Below are 19,034 nucleotides of genomic sequence, written 5' to 3' on the forward strand. Positions count from 1 at the left end.
CAAGAGAAGATGCTGGGCAGTAACCACGTGAGATGTCAAGGCAAACGACAATGAAAACTGACAACAAAACTGGGACTGTGATGGAAAACTTGTGAGAAAAAGGCTAGTCTGCAGTTCGGGATGAAACAGTGAGTTTGATTCTTTGTTATATTTTCCCTGGTTTACCTGGATTTTTAATAAAAAATAAAGCCAAAGAGGGAGAAAAGATGGGCTGCACACCCTCTCACAGTGAGATTGCTAATACTATTGCAAGAAGCGGTCTTAAGGCTTTGAATAAACCCAAAAGTAGTTTGTGTATTGATCCAGGAGATAAAGGAATCCCACTGCTTGTTAAAGGTTCATCTTGCTACAATATTGATGAATTCCGTCAATATGAGATCCAGAGGAAAGACTACCCAGGAGAAAAAGTGGATAAGCTATCCGAGCAGGATGAAAATGATAATTTGCAGTTATCTTCCAAGGCTCATTCGGATCTCCAAGTTTCCAGGGAAGACAAGAAAATTGAGAGGACAGCTACAGATGCTGACGTTGTTATGTCCAAACTGATTGAGTCTCAGAGACATATTACTGAGACCATACAGATCAGAAAGCAAAGCTCCTGCGAATCAGAAGCGTCAGCTTGCATTTGGTCTGACAAGCATGAAGGCCATACAAAGCAAATCCCAAAGAAAGGAAAGAAGCAAAAAAACCAAAAGCTGGCAAAGCAAGGTCGATCCAGCAAGATTAAAGAAAAGTCCATTTTGCCCCCTTGCGAGACAGAGAAAAAGGTAGATTTTCCAGAACTGCTTGTTAAGGCTCATCAGAGTGCATATGCCTACTTAAATCCCAACCTCTCGAAGTATGAAACTATACTTCTTATGGCCAACCAGGCTACCCAGACCCAACTCTTCCTACAGCAGATGGTAAGCTTTCTCGTGCTTCGCTTCGATGCAATCAACCAGCTCTTGGAAGAAATTGCCAACGATGGGGAAAGTCTTCTCAAAGACATCGGTGGGAATCTGGCATGGCCAGCAGAAAAAGGTGATTTGAAGGAGCACCCTGACCTTCTGCAACAGCTACTGCAGTACACGGTCAATAAAATGCAGTTAGTGAGTGGGACGCTGGCCACCCTCACCTCTGACGCCCTACAAGAGACGTGCAGCTACCTGCACTCCGCTGCAAGCAACCTGGAAGGAAAACTGAAAGCAAAGCAAAGCTTTGATGAGCGCCTGCTACGGATGGTATGGCTGCTTGAAGCTTCAGCAGTGGGATCCTCTCAGTCCCACGGTGATGACAGGGCTCTCTATTCTGAGGACAGCGGCATTGGTGTGGACAACGAATCCCTCAAAGAGTTCAGTGCTCTCAGCCAGCATGGAGGACAAGCAAGCTGTGATTCCTGTCCGCACAGAAATCTGTCCCAAAAGCACCCCAGAACAGTGGAGCACGTGCGTGGGACAGTGTCACCGGGCACAGCCGCATCCCACGACTGTGCACTTGAAAGGCATCTTAAAGATGTGTTTTATTCATCCGTGCAGAGTAGAGAAGCAACTTCTTGTCAGGGCGGAGTATCAGAAGGCATTCCTACCATGCCCCAGTACACAAGCTTGAGCAAAAGCCGTTACTGTAACTCCTTCCAGTCTGCCTCTACTCAGGAAAGTGAACGTTTCAAAATCTGTGAATCAACAGATTTTCCTGATGATGATGATGATGATGATGATGACGACGACGACGACGAAGGGAGCACCCTGGGGGAGGATGACGACAACACAAGTTTATCAGATATGGGTAAGGATGCCCTGCCAAGGAGGCCCCTGTCTTCGCCCGCGGTCACTGATAACACACAAAGGCAGTCCATCAAGAGGACGGAGAATGCAGAAACAGAGGAAATTATTCTGAAGATGAAAGATGCCATCAGTGAAAAAATCAAGTTTGTCCCAGCCAAATCCGGGCGTAAAGAATGGATAGAGGATGAGAGCGGAAGAGCAGTCCTAACAACAAGGCCCAGTACGGCGACGGGCAGCCAGAAAACCTTCGGGAAACAACGACGGTCCAGGTCAGAGGAGTCCCTCAGAAGCCAGGCAGAGGACCCAACCCTCCTAGAGCTTCAGAGAACTCAAAAAGAGCTCAGCAAAAGGCTGGAAATGTTTTATGGGAGGAAGGATACAGATAACAACCTGGAGCCTCGGAAGTCAAGAATAGCACCTTATTTACAGGATGAGCAAGTTACAGCTAGGTCCTCCAGCAAACTGAAGGCGTGCCTCTCCAAAAACTTCAGCATCCTGCCTAACCAGGATAAAGTCCCTTTGTTCATGGTTGATCAAAATCCTGCTGCCCATCAGCTGGATGAAAAAAGGGGCAGGAAGCCTTTAAGAACCGCTGTGCCCGCCCAGGAGACATCAGGAGGCAATGAAAAGGAGCCTCCTGGAACACAACTGCTCAGCGGCAGCAGCTGTGCCCCCCGACAGTCCGTCAAAAAGCTTATTGAAACGTTCAGTCCTGCTGATGATCTTGTAAAAGCTGCACCCTTAAGATCTTTAGGACCAATAAAGTGCGTCAGAAAATTTGGACTTCCAGTCATTCCACCCACCATTCCCTTTCAGAAAGGCCTGGCACCTTTAAATCTTAAGCATCGTATCTCACCAGCAGAAGACACAAACCCTTCAAACACCAATGGAGTTTCTTCTAGCTTGCCAAATGCCTTTACCCCTGTACCAGCTGCAGAATTAAGCAAGAAGGACGTGAAGGAAGACACTGATGAAGACATTGAGAACCTGCCACCACCACCACCAGAAATGTTAATGGACACTGCTTTTGACTTGTCTGAGCCTGAAGAAACTGCAAGAATAGAAAGAAGCACTTCAGAAGATGCCAAAAAGCCCACCAGAACAGAACCCCATGCTACTAAGAGAGCACAAGTTTCCCCAAAAATGAAAGCCTCCCTTCAGTCCATTGACTTATTGCCAAGTAAAAACATCAGTGGCCCCAGTGTGATCCCTAATAAAGGTCTATGGAGTACCGAAGCAAGGGACGAGAAGCTGCAGAGGTACCCTCTGGAGCTGAACCCTACCAACGTGCACATCCCCAGCCAGGAGGAGATACTGGCAAGCCAGAGAAAAGAAGCTGCGGATTTGTACAAGCAAACCCATAAAATTATCCCTCTTCAAAACCCCAGCGGGGTTTCAAAACCACACAGCAACAGCTCAGAGAGCAAAGAGCCCAGTCCACCATCGCCTTCGGTGCAATACCAGAAGCACGGTTCTCCCGATGTGCTCAGGAGGAGTGAAAAAGCATCAGCATTTGTCAGAAGAGTCTCCCCCACCAGAACTCCTTCTCCACCGACAGAGAAACGGCTTTTCAGCCCCCCAGCACAACACAGACACTCTCTGCAGGCTTTTAGCAACCCGCATCCAAGCTCACCCACTATGCAGAGAAAACCCAGTCCCCCCACAAGCCCCAGGGTGCCCAGCCCGCCCTTGCAGAAGAAGCTACCTTCTCCACCATCCCATCGAAAACCGCCCAGCCCTCCCACGGGGCACAAGCAAAGCTCACCACCGCCGTACCGCCTGCTGGGCTCCCCAGCCTACCGCCGAGATGCAAGCCCCCCTCCGTTCCCCACCGCTCCCTCCCCACCAACCTCTCCATCCCGCTCCTACAAAGGGCCGAGAGCTGGGCTGGATGCTGGAGATGAGCACCAACTCTCCTCCAAGAAGGGCAGCAACATCCGTTCCATATTCTGCCCGGCCACCTCTTCCCTGTTCGAAGCCAGACCTCCGCTGGTACCCACCAAACCCCCTGCGGAGGTGACCAGCCAGCCCGGAGCTTCTCCCCCTCCCCAGAAGAGCAACCTTCTTCTCCGGCAGCCCAGAGACCAGACCAGAAGGCTGTCCCTGAGCGCCACCAGTCCTCAGCCCTTCGTGAAGAGAAGTTTCTCTGACCGACGACCAGGCGTCCAGTTTCGGCTTCCAGCTCCCGTGACAGCCGGCAGCGAACCCGCGCTTAACCAAGCAAGGTAAGACATTTTCTACTTCAGGCCAAGGAAGCAGAAGTATAGTGCTGCATTGGCTTTCTAAAATCCTGGTGGGAATTTAATGTCATTAAGAGATTTCCCAGAAAAGCGCCCTGTTTGTGTATGGAGCAGATGGCTGGGCAAAGATAACATTGTAGTTGGGCTAGATTATTGTTGTAGGTCCCTTCCAACTGAAATATTCTATTATACTCTATTGTCTTGTCACAGATTTCAGTAGACTACCCGTCTGAATAAAGGAAAGGGTTAACTTTCCACGGCTTGCTCAAGCCTTACACTTACATATCGACTGTGACAGGCACCCCAGGGAAAATTCAGTGTTTCGTGGCACAGAACTCCCCTCATATGTATGGGGGCTAAGGACATCCACATTCCATTCTTTAAAGCTCTGCAGTAACCCTCAGGCTCTAAACATCTTTAAATAACAGGAGAAGGTAGGTTGGACCAAGAGGAAGGGTATGGTTCCTAACAGCACCCTCTAAGCCAATAAATCGTTGAATGGCAATCAGTATTGAAATGTTTCAAATCAGCCGGCAAGAATGACAGAGAGACAATGGGTGGGCAAGGACCTGTATGGCTGCAATTATAGCTTGAAACTGTGAGCTTCTCGTGCAGGCTTTCAGATCTAGCTGCTGATTTCAAGCCTGATGGGCCCACAGCCCAGGCCCAGTTTTCAAAGTGGAAAAACCTCACATGGCTACTGGAGGTTCTTTGCTCTGAAAAAGTCAGTTTAAAAAAATTGCAGCATTAACACACACCAATTCCTCGTTTGCAGCCCCTGATGGCCATTTTTTAAAAATCTGGGCTTAGCTTTAGATTTTCATTACCACTTTAAAAAAAAAAAAAAATCACAAACTAGCCAGGAAACAGCAAAGGGAACTTGGGAATACTCAAAGATCAGTGCTAACAGCCTGGAAGTACAAAGCGTTGTTATTCTAGTTTCTTAGCAAGTTCTTAGGATGTTAAATCCATTAAGCTCTAAGCTAAAGGATTAGGACCCTTCTCAGGTAACCTTGCCTCATGTGAGGAATATTCTCACTCTTGCCACAGAACAGCTGAAATCACATGAATCATCCCCATGGGTCGGGATTGCAAGACCAACCCTAACAGGAGACAAAATTGCACTTGTAAGCGCAGAAGCACTCGGTGCGCTGTGAGTACAGGGACGGTCATGGATGCTGAAGTCCGGTGTCCAGGCATTCCCTCCCCAAGAACAGAATAATGATCAAGTTCCCCACACTGACAGTAGAGGAACATGCTGAACAAAACATGCAAAAAACACTGAGAAATGCAAACAGTTTTGCATTCCCAGTTATAAAATTGCATTACATTCTGACATTGGAAGGTTTCCTAAAAGTGCTGTACACTGCTGCTGGGGTTTCTGTTGTTGTCATGTGCTGCGTCAAGTCAGCTTTGTCTAATCCACTGCCTGCTAGCAGAAATGAATGTTTTCAAAAGAGGCTCTATGTCAAACCTTGCAAGACAAAAGCCCTGGCAGTTTCATGGATCAGTTTTAAAAACAGACTATTACAAATTGTTAGCTAATTTATGCTGCACTGGGGTTTATTATCTTTCTATTGTAGTCTGTCAGGGCGTAGAGAGTGATATAAAACCACCACTGTAAATAAAATCATCCCTTTCATGAAAAACATTATATATCCTAGTGTTATTACATACAGCATTTTGGATGAAGAAATTAAATATATCCTGAGCCAAATTCAGCTTACCCTTTATACAAATGGGCATGATTTGTACTGACTTAGTCCAAATTTATACCAATATAAGCAAACGGAAAATTTAGCCCATTAATTACCACAGTGATTTAAGATGCAATACACTACCATGTGTTTTCTTACACTCAAAATAAGCTGCCTGGAGAAAACTTTTAGAGACATTAAAAGCCTTAATATGAACATCACAGCAAATGTGCCAACAGGCAGAGGAGGACCATTTTAGGCATCAGCATGTGGCAAAAGCTCTGAGAGCCACTCACATCCCTGCTGCACATCTCCTCCCACAGAGGACCACGGTGGTTGCCACAGCTGGGAGCACCACATCCCCATGCACAGATGCTGACCCCCGCTCTTACAGCAGATGCCGTAACAGACAAACCACCACACCCCGATCCCTCTTTCTCCTTCAAGTTCATTGAGAGTCCAGGGCCCCCTCTGCTTTGCAGTTCATTCAGCTGGCAGAGGGAAATTTTTAAGTGCCCCCCTAAACCAGCTGTTTTTTTCCTAAAACTCCTCATTTTGGCCATGTTTGCACCTGCTCTCAAATTCACAACCTATCCCCAGCCAGCTGCCATTCTCCTTTCCTTCATCCCTTCCCTTGCTCTACCTCTCCTCTCCAAGTATAACAATGCTCTTTTTTTTGTCTGTGTGGGGTTTTGTGCATTATCAGCAGCTTCAGGCACTAACCACAGGTGGTAGGGGAGACAGAGTCAAACCTGCAATAGCATCGCTCTGTCATAGGTCAAACATTTTGAAAATCAGTGCGTTAGCCAGATTCTCTCATGCTCCCAAACTCCGGGATATATCCCTACACCTTTTCCGTGCCCAATTAAAACATCCATTTGCTGAGAAGCAGATTGCTAAAGATAATCTGACAGGAGCTTTGTACAGGCACCATGTTCGTCTTCAGGCAGCTGAGTCCGCTCTCCCACCCCATTTTAGCAGGAACACCAAAAGAAAAGAGCTGACTTCCATCTCCGTTTGCTGGCTGGCATTGCCAGGCATTAACTGTCAGTGCTGGGCACAGATTTGCGTGTCTCCTGCATGCTCGCTCCTCCCCTAGAAGGCAAAAAGTGCCCCTTTCCCAAGTGTGTCTCCTGCCCATCCCGTGCTCTGATACAGGGACTTAAAACATCATTAGCCCTAACTAGGGCTGGAGCTAGAGCTTCTGTGTTTAGTTTTAGGGTGCCTGGACAGGAGTTCCAGTCTTGGGTTTCAGTGCTCAAGTCAGTACAACTGGTTCCCATTTGGAAAACCCATGGATGGACAGACTGAGCTAACTTTCCTGGTTTCTAAGCTTGGTCATTTGACATCAATCAGCAGTTATTGGCATCTGATCATGGCATAACATGTACAATTGCTCTGCTCATGGAAGTCCTGTTAATCTGTAATAGGATTTCTGTGTATGCAGTTAAACGAGATCATATTTCACTGCGACTGCTAATCTCCAGGAGGTAGAGCGGAGATGGAAGATTAAATGCCATTGCCTTTAACATATTGTTCAAGAAGGGCTTGTGAATGGATTGGTTTGACTGAACCAGGCCCAAAGCAAGTAGCCCTAGTGACACCTTCCACAGCCGGGGGGATTTTTGAATCTGGTTTCCTGACTGGCCATGTATCACAAATCTCTTCATTCAGCAGTTCAAACCATTAAAGTCCTAGCAGTGGGAATAGGAACATAACAGCTTGTCTGTAGTTGAAAGCTAATTCAGTTTAGCAGTTTATGTACTTAAAATACAATAATGATTCCCAGATAACTCTGGAATATTTCCCTGTGTTGAGCTTAAACCACTTCAATTAGTTACAGCAACACAGGGCACATTTCAGCACAAAGGCCCATGGCGTGAGATATTCATGACTCGCTCCACTGCCATAATCAGCCTTGATTCATAAAGTCCCCGCACCCCTAGACATTGCCGGCGCAACCTCAGGGACATCATTTACACATTCCATGTCTCAGTTCTCCTGCCTCCAGCGCGGCATGTTTATACCACCAGAATACACATCCCACGGTCAGGCTGGCATACTCCGACATCTCGGTAACTGCGCTAAGCGGAGGCGTAACGGGGTAAGACCCTACCTCCAGCAGAGCTGGGAACAAGCCTTTCCACTCAACTCTGCCTCTGCAATTGAACCACTGCTCTCCCATTCAACACAGCACATTCCCAAGAGAATTTTGGGAGGGGACAGTACAGAGCATTTGGCAGCACAAGGGTGAAATCTGGGTGGCGCATATAAAGAGCGCGTATGCAGGAGGGGACTGATGTAGCATTGCGTGGTATTTGGGTTTCATGGATTAACGTGGTCTAATCAGCCCTGTTTTCAAAAGTTACAGTTCCTTAGCCTCTTAAACGTCTTTCCTCCTGCAGCTTGGAGGAGAGCCCTAGAAAAACAGGCGACTCTTGGAACAGCCCAGGCGTCCCCGAAATCAAGGAGTCCAACAGATCCGCTTCCCACCCGGAGCTCTACATCGTGGGCCAGGGGCTGCAGAGGGACTGACAGCAGAAGCGCTCGCACCCTAAGGAAATACCAGCAGAACGCTTCTCCTTGGGATTGCATTTTATGGATTAGCTTAACGGTTTACGCCGAGCGAAAGAAATTTGCTGTTGGGTGGCTCTGAGGCAAACTGATTCGATGAAGACAGGACCTGTGGCTAGGTCCTTTGTTCCACCGTTTAGCTAAAGGAGTTAAAAACTTTCAGAAATGATCGTTACTTGACACGCTATTTATTCAGGAGGCATCACAGTTTCAGTAATGTAAACGGTGGCTGTTGTGACATTTCCAGGGGGAGGTAAAATCCTGAATCAACTGAGTTTTATTGCAAAACCATGAATGGCATCAGCAAAGCTACATCTTTACCCTAGGTATTTATCAAAATGCAGAGAGAGAATAAGGTCAAATAACGCCTTTTGGAGGAATAAAATTAGGGTTCTTATTCCCTCAAAAAGGCTTTGATCTTCTAAATCACCTTTGATTATCACGTAATCTCATCACCTCTGGTTTCCAAGGTACAAGGCTTAATCCTGATTAGAGTAGTTTTGTAATAGCCCAATCAAACAACATTACAAATCCTGAGGCACCTAAGGACATGTATCTGCTTTTTCTTAAAATAAGAGGATGCTGACATAAAGAATCCTGTTCTTCCTGAAACAGGTTTAAATTGTGATTTATGCAGTTTGAGGGGATTGATTGTAATTTCACCAAAGAGTTTAGACAGAGTCTTCTTAATAAAAACACAATTATTTACACTCGATCAATCCTGTTACAGTGGCTGTTACAGCACCCACTGGAATACAGTTTCACAATCTTTCTTACCTAACTAATTTATTATCAGAACTAAGATGCAACTTTTAATTAATGTAATTTAATTTGACTTGGTTTTATATGCAACTTTTACAGAACAACATCCAGAAAGAGGGTCATTTATAGCCCTATTTTGATAGGAATATTTTTAATTTTTCAAAAAAAATGTGGTATCTGGGTACTTCACCTTCACACAGGATTTTTAATTCCTCCTGCTCACCTTCATGATGGGGGAACTGAGGCTTTTCTTACACTGTCCAAGGGACCCCTTTGGACTCTGAACTCCTGAGTTTTAGTCTAGTGCCTTAATCACGACCATCCTTCAATAAGTTCAGTGCCATTTTACACCACAGACACAAGGAAACCTTAATTGTTATATGTAAGGTGAGGGGTTAAATAAAAAGAAGTAACCTGCAGTGGATAGATGCAGGTTTGTCAGGGGTTTGTGAGCTCGAGGTGGCAAAGCAGCCATACCCATAGGGAATAGCTAGGAGATGTCAACAGATCTACCTTGTTAGCACACAGGCAGATGCACCATCCCCTATAAAGCTGGATGATCACCAGGGAGATACTGCAGAGATCATCAGCAGGGCAAACTGTGCAGGCCAGTCCTCCCCTGCATTAGAAGCACAGTTCTCTCCCAACTGCATAAAAATCCAAATATATTTTTACCTGCATTTGGGATTTGCCTGTTCTGCTGGCAGTAGCCACCCAGAACAGAAACAAACCAAAACGTAAGAGCAGAAAGCCATCAGTTTGCATGCCTACATGTGGCTTTGAAGATTAAAACATACCAGAGTGGGAGGACAGCTTTGGCTCAGCTACTACAAGCATTTTATCTCTTTATGGTCTCATGCTGAAAATTCCTAGCATGATGGGTGATAAAAGAAAGTATTTATATATCCCCCAAGCACCAGATTCTGTGGTGCGAGAGTGACAGCAGCGCACCGAGCAACACAACACCGCAGCAATCAAGCTGGGAACCTCCTCACACGTGTTCTAGCTGGACATGGACTCAGCCAAAGCATCTTTCCCCAAATACCAGGCTCCCCTGAAGATGTGGTACATGAGCTGGCATCCTACCACAGCACCTCTCCCAGCTTTGACTGAGGCCATGGTCGTCAGGAGTCTCACTGCAAACACAACTCCACCTAAACACGGCAGCTGCTGAAGGATTCTGATGCTGCCTGAAGGATGCTCCAGCAAATTGACCGTGGTATTCAAGGAACTGAGCTTCTCCGGGAGCGATCTACAAGTTTGTGACAGGGACTCATGACTACATATGGCTAACGGATTCTTTTCCGTACAGTTAATGTACAGGACTCTTGCAAATCAGGTGTTTACCTTCAATGTGTATTGCAAGCATGACATTAAGAGTAACTGTAGTATGCAGGAAATGATAGTTTGGCTCAGTAATTTAAAAAAAAAATAGGTGTTTTGGGGTTTTTTTACATTACAGGTTTTTTGGACAACACTTCCATTTTTCATGAATACAACATTTATGGAATACAATTGTTTTGTAAGACCATACTCAACTTTAAGATCTATTTTTTGGATGTAAATAAATCAGAGGTTTTATATTCAAGGCATGAGTCTAATGTCTCTTACGTTCTGTATGCAACCAGCTTGAATCTTAGCCCAAGGTTATACTCCTGATTCCTTCCTTAGTGCACTAACTGGAGACTTTTTACAAGGGGGACTTTTTACAAGGGTCTTTAGTGACAGGACAAGGACCTGTTACAAGGGGTAATGGGTTTAAACTGAAAGCGGGCAGATTTAGGTTAGATATAAGGAAGAAGTTCTTCCCGGAGAGGGTGGTGAGGCACTGGAACAGGTTGCCCAGAGAAGCTGTGGATGCCCCATCCCTGGAAGTGTTCAAGGCCAGGCTGGATGAGGTTTGAGCAACCTGGTCTAGTGGAAGGTGTCCCTGCCCATGGCAGGGGGGGGGTGGAACTGGATGTCTTAAGGGGCTTTCCAACCCAAACCGTTCTGTGATTCTATGATTATATGAACTGTGCTCAAAGAAGCATGAGGCAGTGGTTCTGTCCTAAGGGCTAAAACTAGAGTGCACCCACTCCAGCAGAGTCTCGTCACAGAGGGGCTGAGCACAAAGGGAGCAGTATCAGTTTTCCAGACAAGGCTTCATGGCTGCCAAAACAGCCGCTAGCATCTCCGTGCAGCACTTCATCCGCAGACTTCTAATGAGCTGCCCGTGCTTCCAGTGACACTGCTCAAATCTCAGCCCTTTAAGGGACTTGGCATTTCATCCCCTCAGCTCCTGGAGATGACTAGAACATGACAGCACTACACACACTCCAGTTGCTTTATTTGACTTTAAGAGCTACCCCAGAAATTATCAATACGGTTGAGAATGCTATTCAGGCTATCTATAAAAACAGTGTATTACAGTGTCTGAGCTGCCACACTTCTTAACATCCAAGGCATTCCATAATAATTTATGAAGCTCTGTCATTAAGAGGAATATTCCCTGAAGTTATTCCCTTTGATGTAAGAAGGAAAGAAATCACAGCACAAAGTAGCCTGTTCTTAACTGCCACGTCTCATCAGTAAGAAAGTGCCAACATCTCCTGAAGAGAAATCCATCTACATTAGCAAATCATTAATCATTCCACTTCAAATATACTCTGGGCTATCCTGACTACAGCAGGTTTTGATCTTTCTGGGCAAGATCCTGAAGATTTCATAACACTTGCAGGATGGATTAGGGGCTCATTTCCACTGTGCCCTTCGGTAAAGGTGAAGGTTAACACAAACTCATAACTGTATATTCCACCATCTGAAAACTGGGTGCAAAGATCCCAAGTTTGCATTTCTTGCCCACTGCCCTTTTTTGCATGAATAATGAAAATAATAATGCCAAAAAATGTGTGCAGACACAGGCAGTAAATACCCAGCAGGACAAGCGCTGCTTCATTTCACATATGCCTGCCCTGCATCTATCCTGTTCCACCAGTGCTAGCACAAGATTATCTACAGCCCTCGCCACCCCTAATTGCTCCCCACTTTACTGACATTCTGATTTCAAAATCTGGACTCTTGTCTCTCGTCATCATATTTTTTTCTCTTTCTTTACTAATATACAACTCTGTGACTGCATTAAGTAACCCTGTGAGGGTTTCTGAAGTTGGACTGTAGAGAGTACACCCTTTATCAAGGTTATTTTAAAGGATAACGGAGCGATATGCCTACCATATGCCATAAGAATCCCTCCTGCTATAATGAAGTTTTCCTTGAGACCTAGATGATTGATTATATACCAATTAAAGAGAAACTGGAAACTTTCAATGTTATAGGCTGCCCTTCATTTATTACTACTACTGAACCACTGGGTCTTTTGTATACGAACGAACCGAAGCTGAAGCCTAAGGATGCTAACAAGGACCGGTCCTTCCCCAGAGCAGGAACCATAAAGCAGTGAACAAAACTTTCCAGGCATTCCAGCAGGCACACAAAGATAGGCAGTGGGGCTGAGATGACTCTAACCCAACAAATTCACTAGCTGCTTGGCTTTTAAACCAAACTTTCTAAGAAGTCAAATTAAGGGAGCAATTTCCATCTTATCCCCTTATAACTAATATCAGTATAATATCTCTTACATACAAACTAGAAATTAAACCTGTCAGTACAATCTAATGGCTTTATATTCTTAGTGTTTTCCTCCACTTTGAAGCTTTGTGTCTCTGCTTGTAAATATGGTTAATGTGGACAACCAGGGCACAACGCAATGTGTCTTTCTGGACTTCTTTTGAATATTGAAGGATTTATCAATAACCTGATTTCCATGCAGATCCTTCCTTCTCCGCATTTCAGAGAAAACATGTGCATATACAGACATGCATTGATTACCATAACAGACCTGGCTTACAAGTAGGTTTCCATAGCAAAGTTGTTCATGTGGATAAGCCAGGGAACGGGGAACATCAGGGATGCCCTGCTGTCACACAGTGCCCTGCAGTTGAGCAGCTAGTAAGACACATGACTCCTGGTAAGCACTTACCTAACTCTGAGTCTTGAACAAATTTCCTCCCAGTCTACATCGTATATTAACAACAGCTGGTGACAGGCTACCTCTAAGGTACAAAATAAAGAAATTATCTAGAAAACACCACAGACAACTGAAAAAAAAACCCACCCAGTACTATAGTCTGTGTGTTGAAAAACTCAGTACTTCAGAACTCTTTATCCTACCAATAGCCAAGAGAGGGAGAAAGCACATAATGCACCTCTGAGCCCTGCTAGCCCAGGCAAGTAAACAATTTTCCATTTCCAGCCCCACAGTGTTCCCTTGACAGACAAATAGCTAGATTGAGCTTTTCCACAGATAAAAAGGGGTGCAAACTTCTCAATAGGGCCAGTAGCGACAGGACAAGGGGTAATGGTTTTAAGCTAAAAGAGGGGAAATTTAGACTAGATAGTAGGAAGAAGTTTTTTACAATAAGGGTGGTGAAACACTGGCACAAGTTGCCCAGGGAGGTGGTAGAATCTCCATTCCTGGAAACACTCAGGGTCAGGTTGGACAGGGCTCTGAGCAAACTGATGTAGTTAAAGGTGTCCCTGCTCACTGTAGGGGGGTTGGACTAGATGACCTTTAAGGGTCCCTTCCAACCCAAAGCATTCTATGATTCTATGATATGAAAAAGCCACTGGAAACACCACAGGAGGAGGAGTGCTGTAGGCATTTAGATGGTTGGTGTATTCCCAGTTTCCCTTGGCTAACCAATGGCTCTGCAGCCTGTCTACTCCCAACACACAATGAAGCTTGCTGCAGCAAGCTTCTTCAGAGGTTGCTTACAAACCAGCAAAAATAGAAAGGTATTTCTTTAAATAAACAGTGTACTAATAACTTTAAGAGTCCTTTGATAGGTTTAATTTAGTCTGCTTGCACCAGAAAGGAGACTGGGGCTTGTGTGAGCTTCTCTGTTCTTAGGATGATGCTTCTCAGGAGACTGATACACTCCAGAAGCACAAAGCAGCAGCACTGGGGCTGACCACCTCCCTCCCACCCACCCATGTGGGGATGATGAGCCAGTCCTGCAAAAAGGTGAGCAGAAAGCTAGCACAGGAGATGGTGGATCCAATTATCTCAAGTTTTCTGTCTCAAATTTTCTTTTCCTCCTAAATTTGCACAAAACTGAGCCAAGACCCAAGCTACAACTATACTTAGTTTAGTAAGACAAGCACTTACCAGCACTCCAAAACACCATCAGGAGGATCATGCATCATCCACATTTGTTTATTACTGTGTTTGAAGACTAAGAAATGTCTCTGATATGAAAGAGACTTTAAGGAGATAAAAAAATGCCACCCTCCAAACAGTGGGTGTTCAGGTAGGTGTGAAGTCTCCCTGCCTTTACTGTGATGTATTAGAAAGATCTGAGGGGGAGGGGGGTAAACAGACAGTCTATTTCCCTAATTTTGCCTCCAAGGAAAACCCAAAAGGACACATGCACTGTGCTGGTAATGGCAACCCCATAAGCTCACAGTCTGTTCTTCCCTGCCACACGCTACCCCGCCTGGGCTTTACTAAACCACGATTGCATCCATGGCTAGGCAAACACACGCCGCCACATAAAATGGATTTTTTTTTCTTTCAAAAAGCCTAATTAACACATCATACACACATTTTCTTCTGTAACATCAGAAACTGGCAACCATGCAGACTTTGCTATAGAATTGTTACAGTTTGCATTGGGCTGTGAAGTGTTTTTCCCTAAGGGCAGAGGAATAACTGCAGCTACAAATTAAAATGTAAGTTTAAAAGATTCAAATGATTCTGAAATGAAACTGCTAAATAATTTCTTAAAAGGCAGCATTGCGAATGATCACACAGTCCACCAAGAGTCGGAGCTGAACCCAGAAGTGCTTGTTCCAGCTAAGCAGGAATTCATTACGCTGGCAAGCACTGGCCCATGGCAATAAATTATCACATAGCTCTGGGCTGAATGGCACCCAGGCTGGAGTATAAATAGACTTGAGAAACCCTTCTCACCTGTTACTGGCCTCATGGTTAACTCATCCTTCTGCAAACAAGTTACAAACAACACTGCTTGACTGCTGCCCCGGGTAAATATACATATGTACACCTTTTCAGAAGCACTGCACCTCTTCCAGGGAAATACGTATCCTCCTCTTACCTATAAAATTGTGACTGAGGACAGCAACAAGCCAGAAATTACTTGGATTGCAAATGTGGAAAGCTTTGGGATTTGGGTCAAAATTTCTTTGCCCAGGTCTACTGTGAACACAGACTACATCTAGTTAGAAAACTTTATTCGGTACAGAACATTTTGGGTACACTTTCCCCAAACGTGTAAATAAATGGCACCACTGTAATGCCAAATAATCAATAGCATCAGCAGATGACACAAAGAGGTCATGGCAGAAGGGGAAGCAGAGGAGAGGGACAGTGAGGAAAGGATGTGGTGGGACAGATTTATTCCATATTGGAATTGCACTGAGGAAGATTTTAGCTCAACACTTACTGGGACAAGTGGAATCTGCAAGTTTGGGGAAAAAAAAGCTTCTCACAGGTGTGAGATGTGCACTACTATCAGCCTTGGGCAGGGCCAGAAGGAGGGGCACGCTGTTACCATTACCTTCAAACGGAGTATTAACTGCAGGGTCACTGGAGAATGAAAGAGCTGTACCTGCAGCAGCTGGAGGACGACTCAGGGAGATCCCACAGCTGCACCCACCGGAGCTGTCACGCTGATGGGCCGGGGGGCGGCTCTCCCCTGGGGAAACAGGAGCATGTTTTGTTTGCACTGGATGATACCAAAAATAAAATACTGCCAGAATAATGCGGCAGTCAGAGCAATAGAGACCCTAGTGCCGGCACAATTACATCCGTATAAAAGTCATCTGATGAGTACAGCCAATTTCCCTTCCTGAAATAACATGTACTACTACTGGAATATTTGCACTGACAGAAATGTGTCAACACTGAGCAGTTTTACAGCCTAATGTATTATACGCACTGACAGTATACACAGAGGAGGACTATTGTGTAGAGGACGTGTCTCCACACGTAGACGGGTGCGTATAGAAACGTGTGCATCCCTCTTCTGTGGAGAGGAAGTTGGAGCAGCAACACAAGGGACATGAAATTCCAGGCTGTGCCTGAGAGACTGGGCTTAAATGCAATGCCAGTTGCTGGGCACGTATGTCCTTTCAAGGCCCCGCAGTGGGTAGTGGCAGACCTACGGATCCTGCAGCCTTCACAGCAGTCTCTGAAGGGAACAGAGTTTTTCTTTTCTGCTCTGAAACGCAGCAGAGGTGACACACACTCGATGGCTGTGAAACTAGCACAGCCTTCCTTTACCTGGGGCTCAGCTATTAGCATAGAGCAAGGCTCTACAGGCTTCTTTACCACCACCAATTGCATTCAGAAACCATTGTGGGGGCTTTTAAGGATACACAGGGGCAGTTTGTTGGCCAAAGTTACTGTTTTTTTTCAGCTAAAGATACCAAGGCAGAGTGGAGGCTTAAAGGCTCAGGTCAGCTCTAATTTTAACTAGAGTGGTTTTCTCACCTCTGCCTGTATCAAAGGCTGTATCACAGTATCAGGATTCAGAGTCAGCTGTCAGAGATTTGGTAGCAATGCAACCACTTTTATTTCCATCACTATTTAACAGGGATGAAAATAACCACCTCAGTGCTGTCCCCCTCCCTCCGCTTGAGAGAAGGACTTCAGCAGCTGGTTCCCAAGCCCACCTTTAACCTTGGCCAGAGCAAATTCTACCATCATCACCTTATTACACTCCATGACCCAGCTGCATCTCTGCAAAAGTGGGTCCCTTCAGGTCCATTCTTTAATTCTCTGCTCCGCCTTTCACAGCAGCACCACAAGGCAGCATTGACATTATTTACAGCAGCCTCCGCACTGTACTTATCCTTCCTTCCTCATCCTCACTCCCTGGTCATCCTCCCTATTTGCCATTCATTTTTCCATATCACACCCATCCCCAAAGTCTTCTCGGCACTGCCAAGTTCATCTATTTACATTCCTGAAGGGGTTTGTGGCTGCAGTTCCACGGGGAGACTCAGAGTCCAGCTAACACACTTGCATGGCACAAGCACCCTGAATAGCAGAAGAACCATGCCACTAGGCACATGACTCTTGGTGAGTGGAAAACGCCCACTTGAGGAAATGGTGGATTTTGCAGTCTGGATTCGGAGTACACAGCACCACAGAATTGTCTAGGTTCAAAAATATCTTTATCATCAAGTCCAACCAGTCTCTCTGCTCATGCAACTTCAGAGCTCCAATGCCCCCTTGCATGGGGAAGATGGCACAGGACTGCTTTCTTCCTACTCTGTAGGGGAATGTAAGCTTTCTTCACTCCTTCATGGTAGAAGCTGTGTTACCTTTTATCCTCCGCCTTCCCTTGACAACTACAGCACTTACCTTCAGCAAGCAGGAGGAGCCATCGGTCACAGCCAAGGTCTGTCTTGGAGCTCTGGCAGGAGGTAGGGTAAGAGTACGCCAACGTACAGGATTGCCATACATTTCTTTTGCTATAAGAACTTCTGTGGGTTAATGTGTAGCTGCACTGCACATTAAATGCAATAATTAAATGAATTAAACTGGCCCTGCAAGTGCAGCTTGCCATCTCCTCTGGTGAGACTTCTGTAATAAAATTTTAACAAGAAGAACTTAGAAAAATTAAATATTTAAATTCTTACCAGTGCTGGAAGAAGGTCCAACAGTGCTCTGCCTTTTGTATCATCCAAAAACCTTAGTAGCTTCTTAATAACCTCGGAGATGTGCATGTGTGCAAACCTGCGGCAGGAGACCCCACCCGTGCTGAATTAACCCTACTCATTAATCCCTCTGCATGTCATGACAGACAGTCACGCTGTCAGCTACCTGTGATCACGCTGTGGTAGGAGTGCCCCTCTCATGGGGAAAGTGTCCCAGCTGGAGAGCTAAAAAAAAAAAAACACCTAGACAGAAAACAGGAACCCGCAGGCAATGCTGCAATCTCCTGACTGTGGGGAGCAGCATGCATGAAAGCACCACCCGAGGCCATTAGAGTTAAGATGCCAAGTCACCTGGGTCACTTTTCAAACCTACTTTGCAAGTGCTACAACTAAATGCATAAAGCCAGGCTCTGGGAGGCCTCACATCATGTGCACAAAGGCTTTTTATCTCCCAAGTGCAGAAACTTGCCCCCACATTCCCAAGGGCCCAAGAACAGCCAAAGAGAAAGTACAACTAAAGGGCTTTTATTCAGCCCAGCAAAAGCAGCCTGTGCAAAGCAGCATTTACAGGGCTCTGGAGGGAGAGATCCACAGAGCGACACAACAAGAACAACTTTTGAGGTAGAGGAAGAAAACCAGGAGGCACTCTAGAGACGCTAACCACCAAAAAAATAAACATTTGTCTGTTAAAGTAGATCTCGGGCAGTAGCAAACTGCAGGTGCTCAATGAAGTGACATAGGTCAAGATCTGCTGTTCAAACTCAGCCACCCTCTAGCATTCTCCAGCATCTCACCCTGAGCATTTGGGCGCACACGTGTACTCTGCGGAGCCCTGTCCCACCCGCAAAACAACCGCACGCGACCAGGCTGCTCCTGTTTCCGGTAAGCTGTTAGCAACATTTCCCGAGATGCTAAACTCCAGGTTGCTCTAGCAGATCTGCAAGGACTATGGCTTCCACCAGGATCTGCAGGATGTCCACACACACACACGTGTTTCAGAGCCAGGCCTCTGGCCTAGATCACGTGCCAAGACTTCAGAGAGATGAGTTCCTGAGCCCTCCCTGCTACCAAAAGTTGGGAGTTAAAAACAAAAATCAGCAGCAAAAACAGCCCACATTTCAGAAGGGTCTACTAAATAATTTTGCCATTTTAGTTCTGTATTAAAAAGATTCCTTAAGAGGAAAGGAAAATTCCATTTCTCTTTCTTTCAAAATCCCACCAGTATATTGAGGATTATATGAACGTAGATCAGGCTGCTCTGGTTTCATACC

At 45.6% G+C, this 19,034-nt stretch overlaps 1 protein-coding gene across 1 annotated transcript; it reads left to right on the plus strand.

The window, feature by feature from the left end:
* The first annotated feature begins 206 nt into the window (after positions 1-206).
* LOC104512325 (chromosome unknown open reading frame, human C2orf71) lies at positions 207-8,235 on the plus strand. Its single transcript, XM_010155254.1, has 2 exons — positions 207-3,988; positions 8,106-8,235. The coding sequence occupies exons 1-2, from the start codon at positions 207-209 to the stop codon at positions 8,233-8,235; spliced, it is 3,912 nt and encodes a 1,303-aa protein (XP_010153556.1).
* Positions 8,236-19,034: the final 10,799 nt, after the last annotated feature.

Source organism: Eurypyga helias, unplaced genomic scaffold, assembly GCF_000690775.1.
Source record: "Eurypyga helias isolate BGI_N326 unplaced genomic scaffold, ASM69077v1 scaffold11497, whole genome shotgun sequence".
Lineage (NCBI taxonomy): Eukaryota > Metazoa > Chordata > Aves > Eurypygiformes > Eurypygidae > Eurypyga > Eurypyga helias.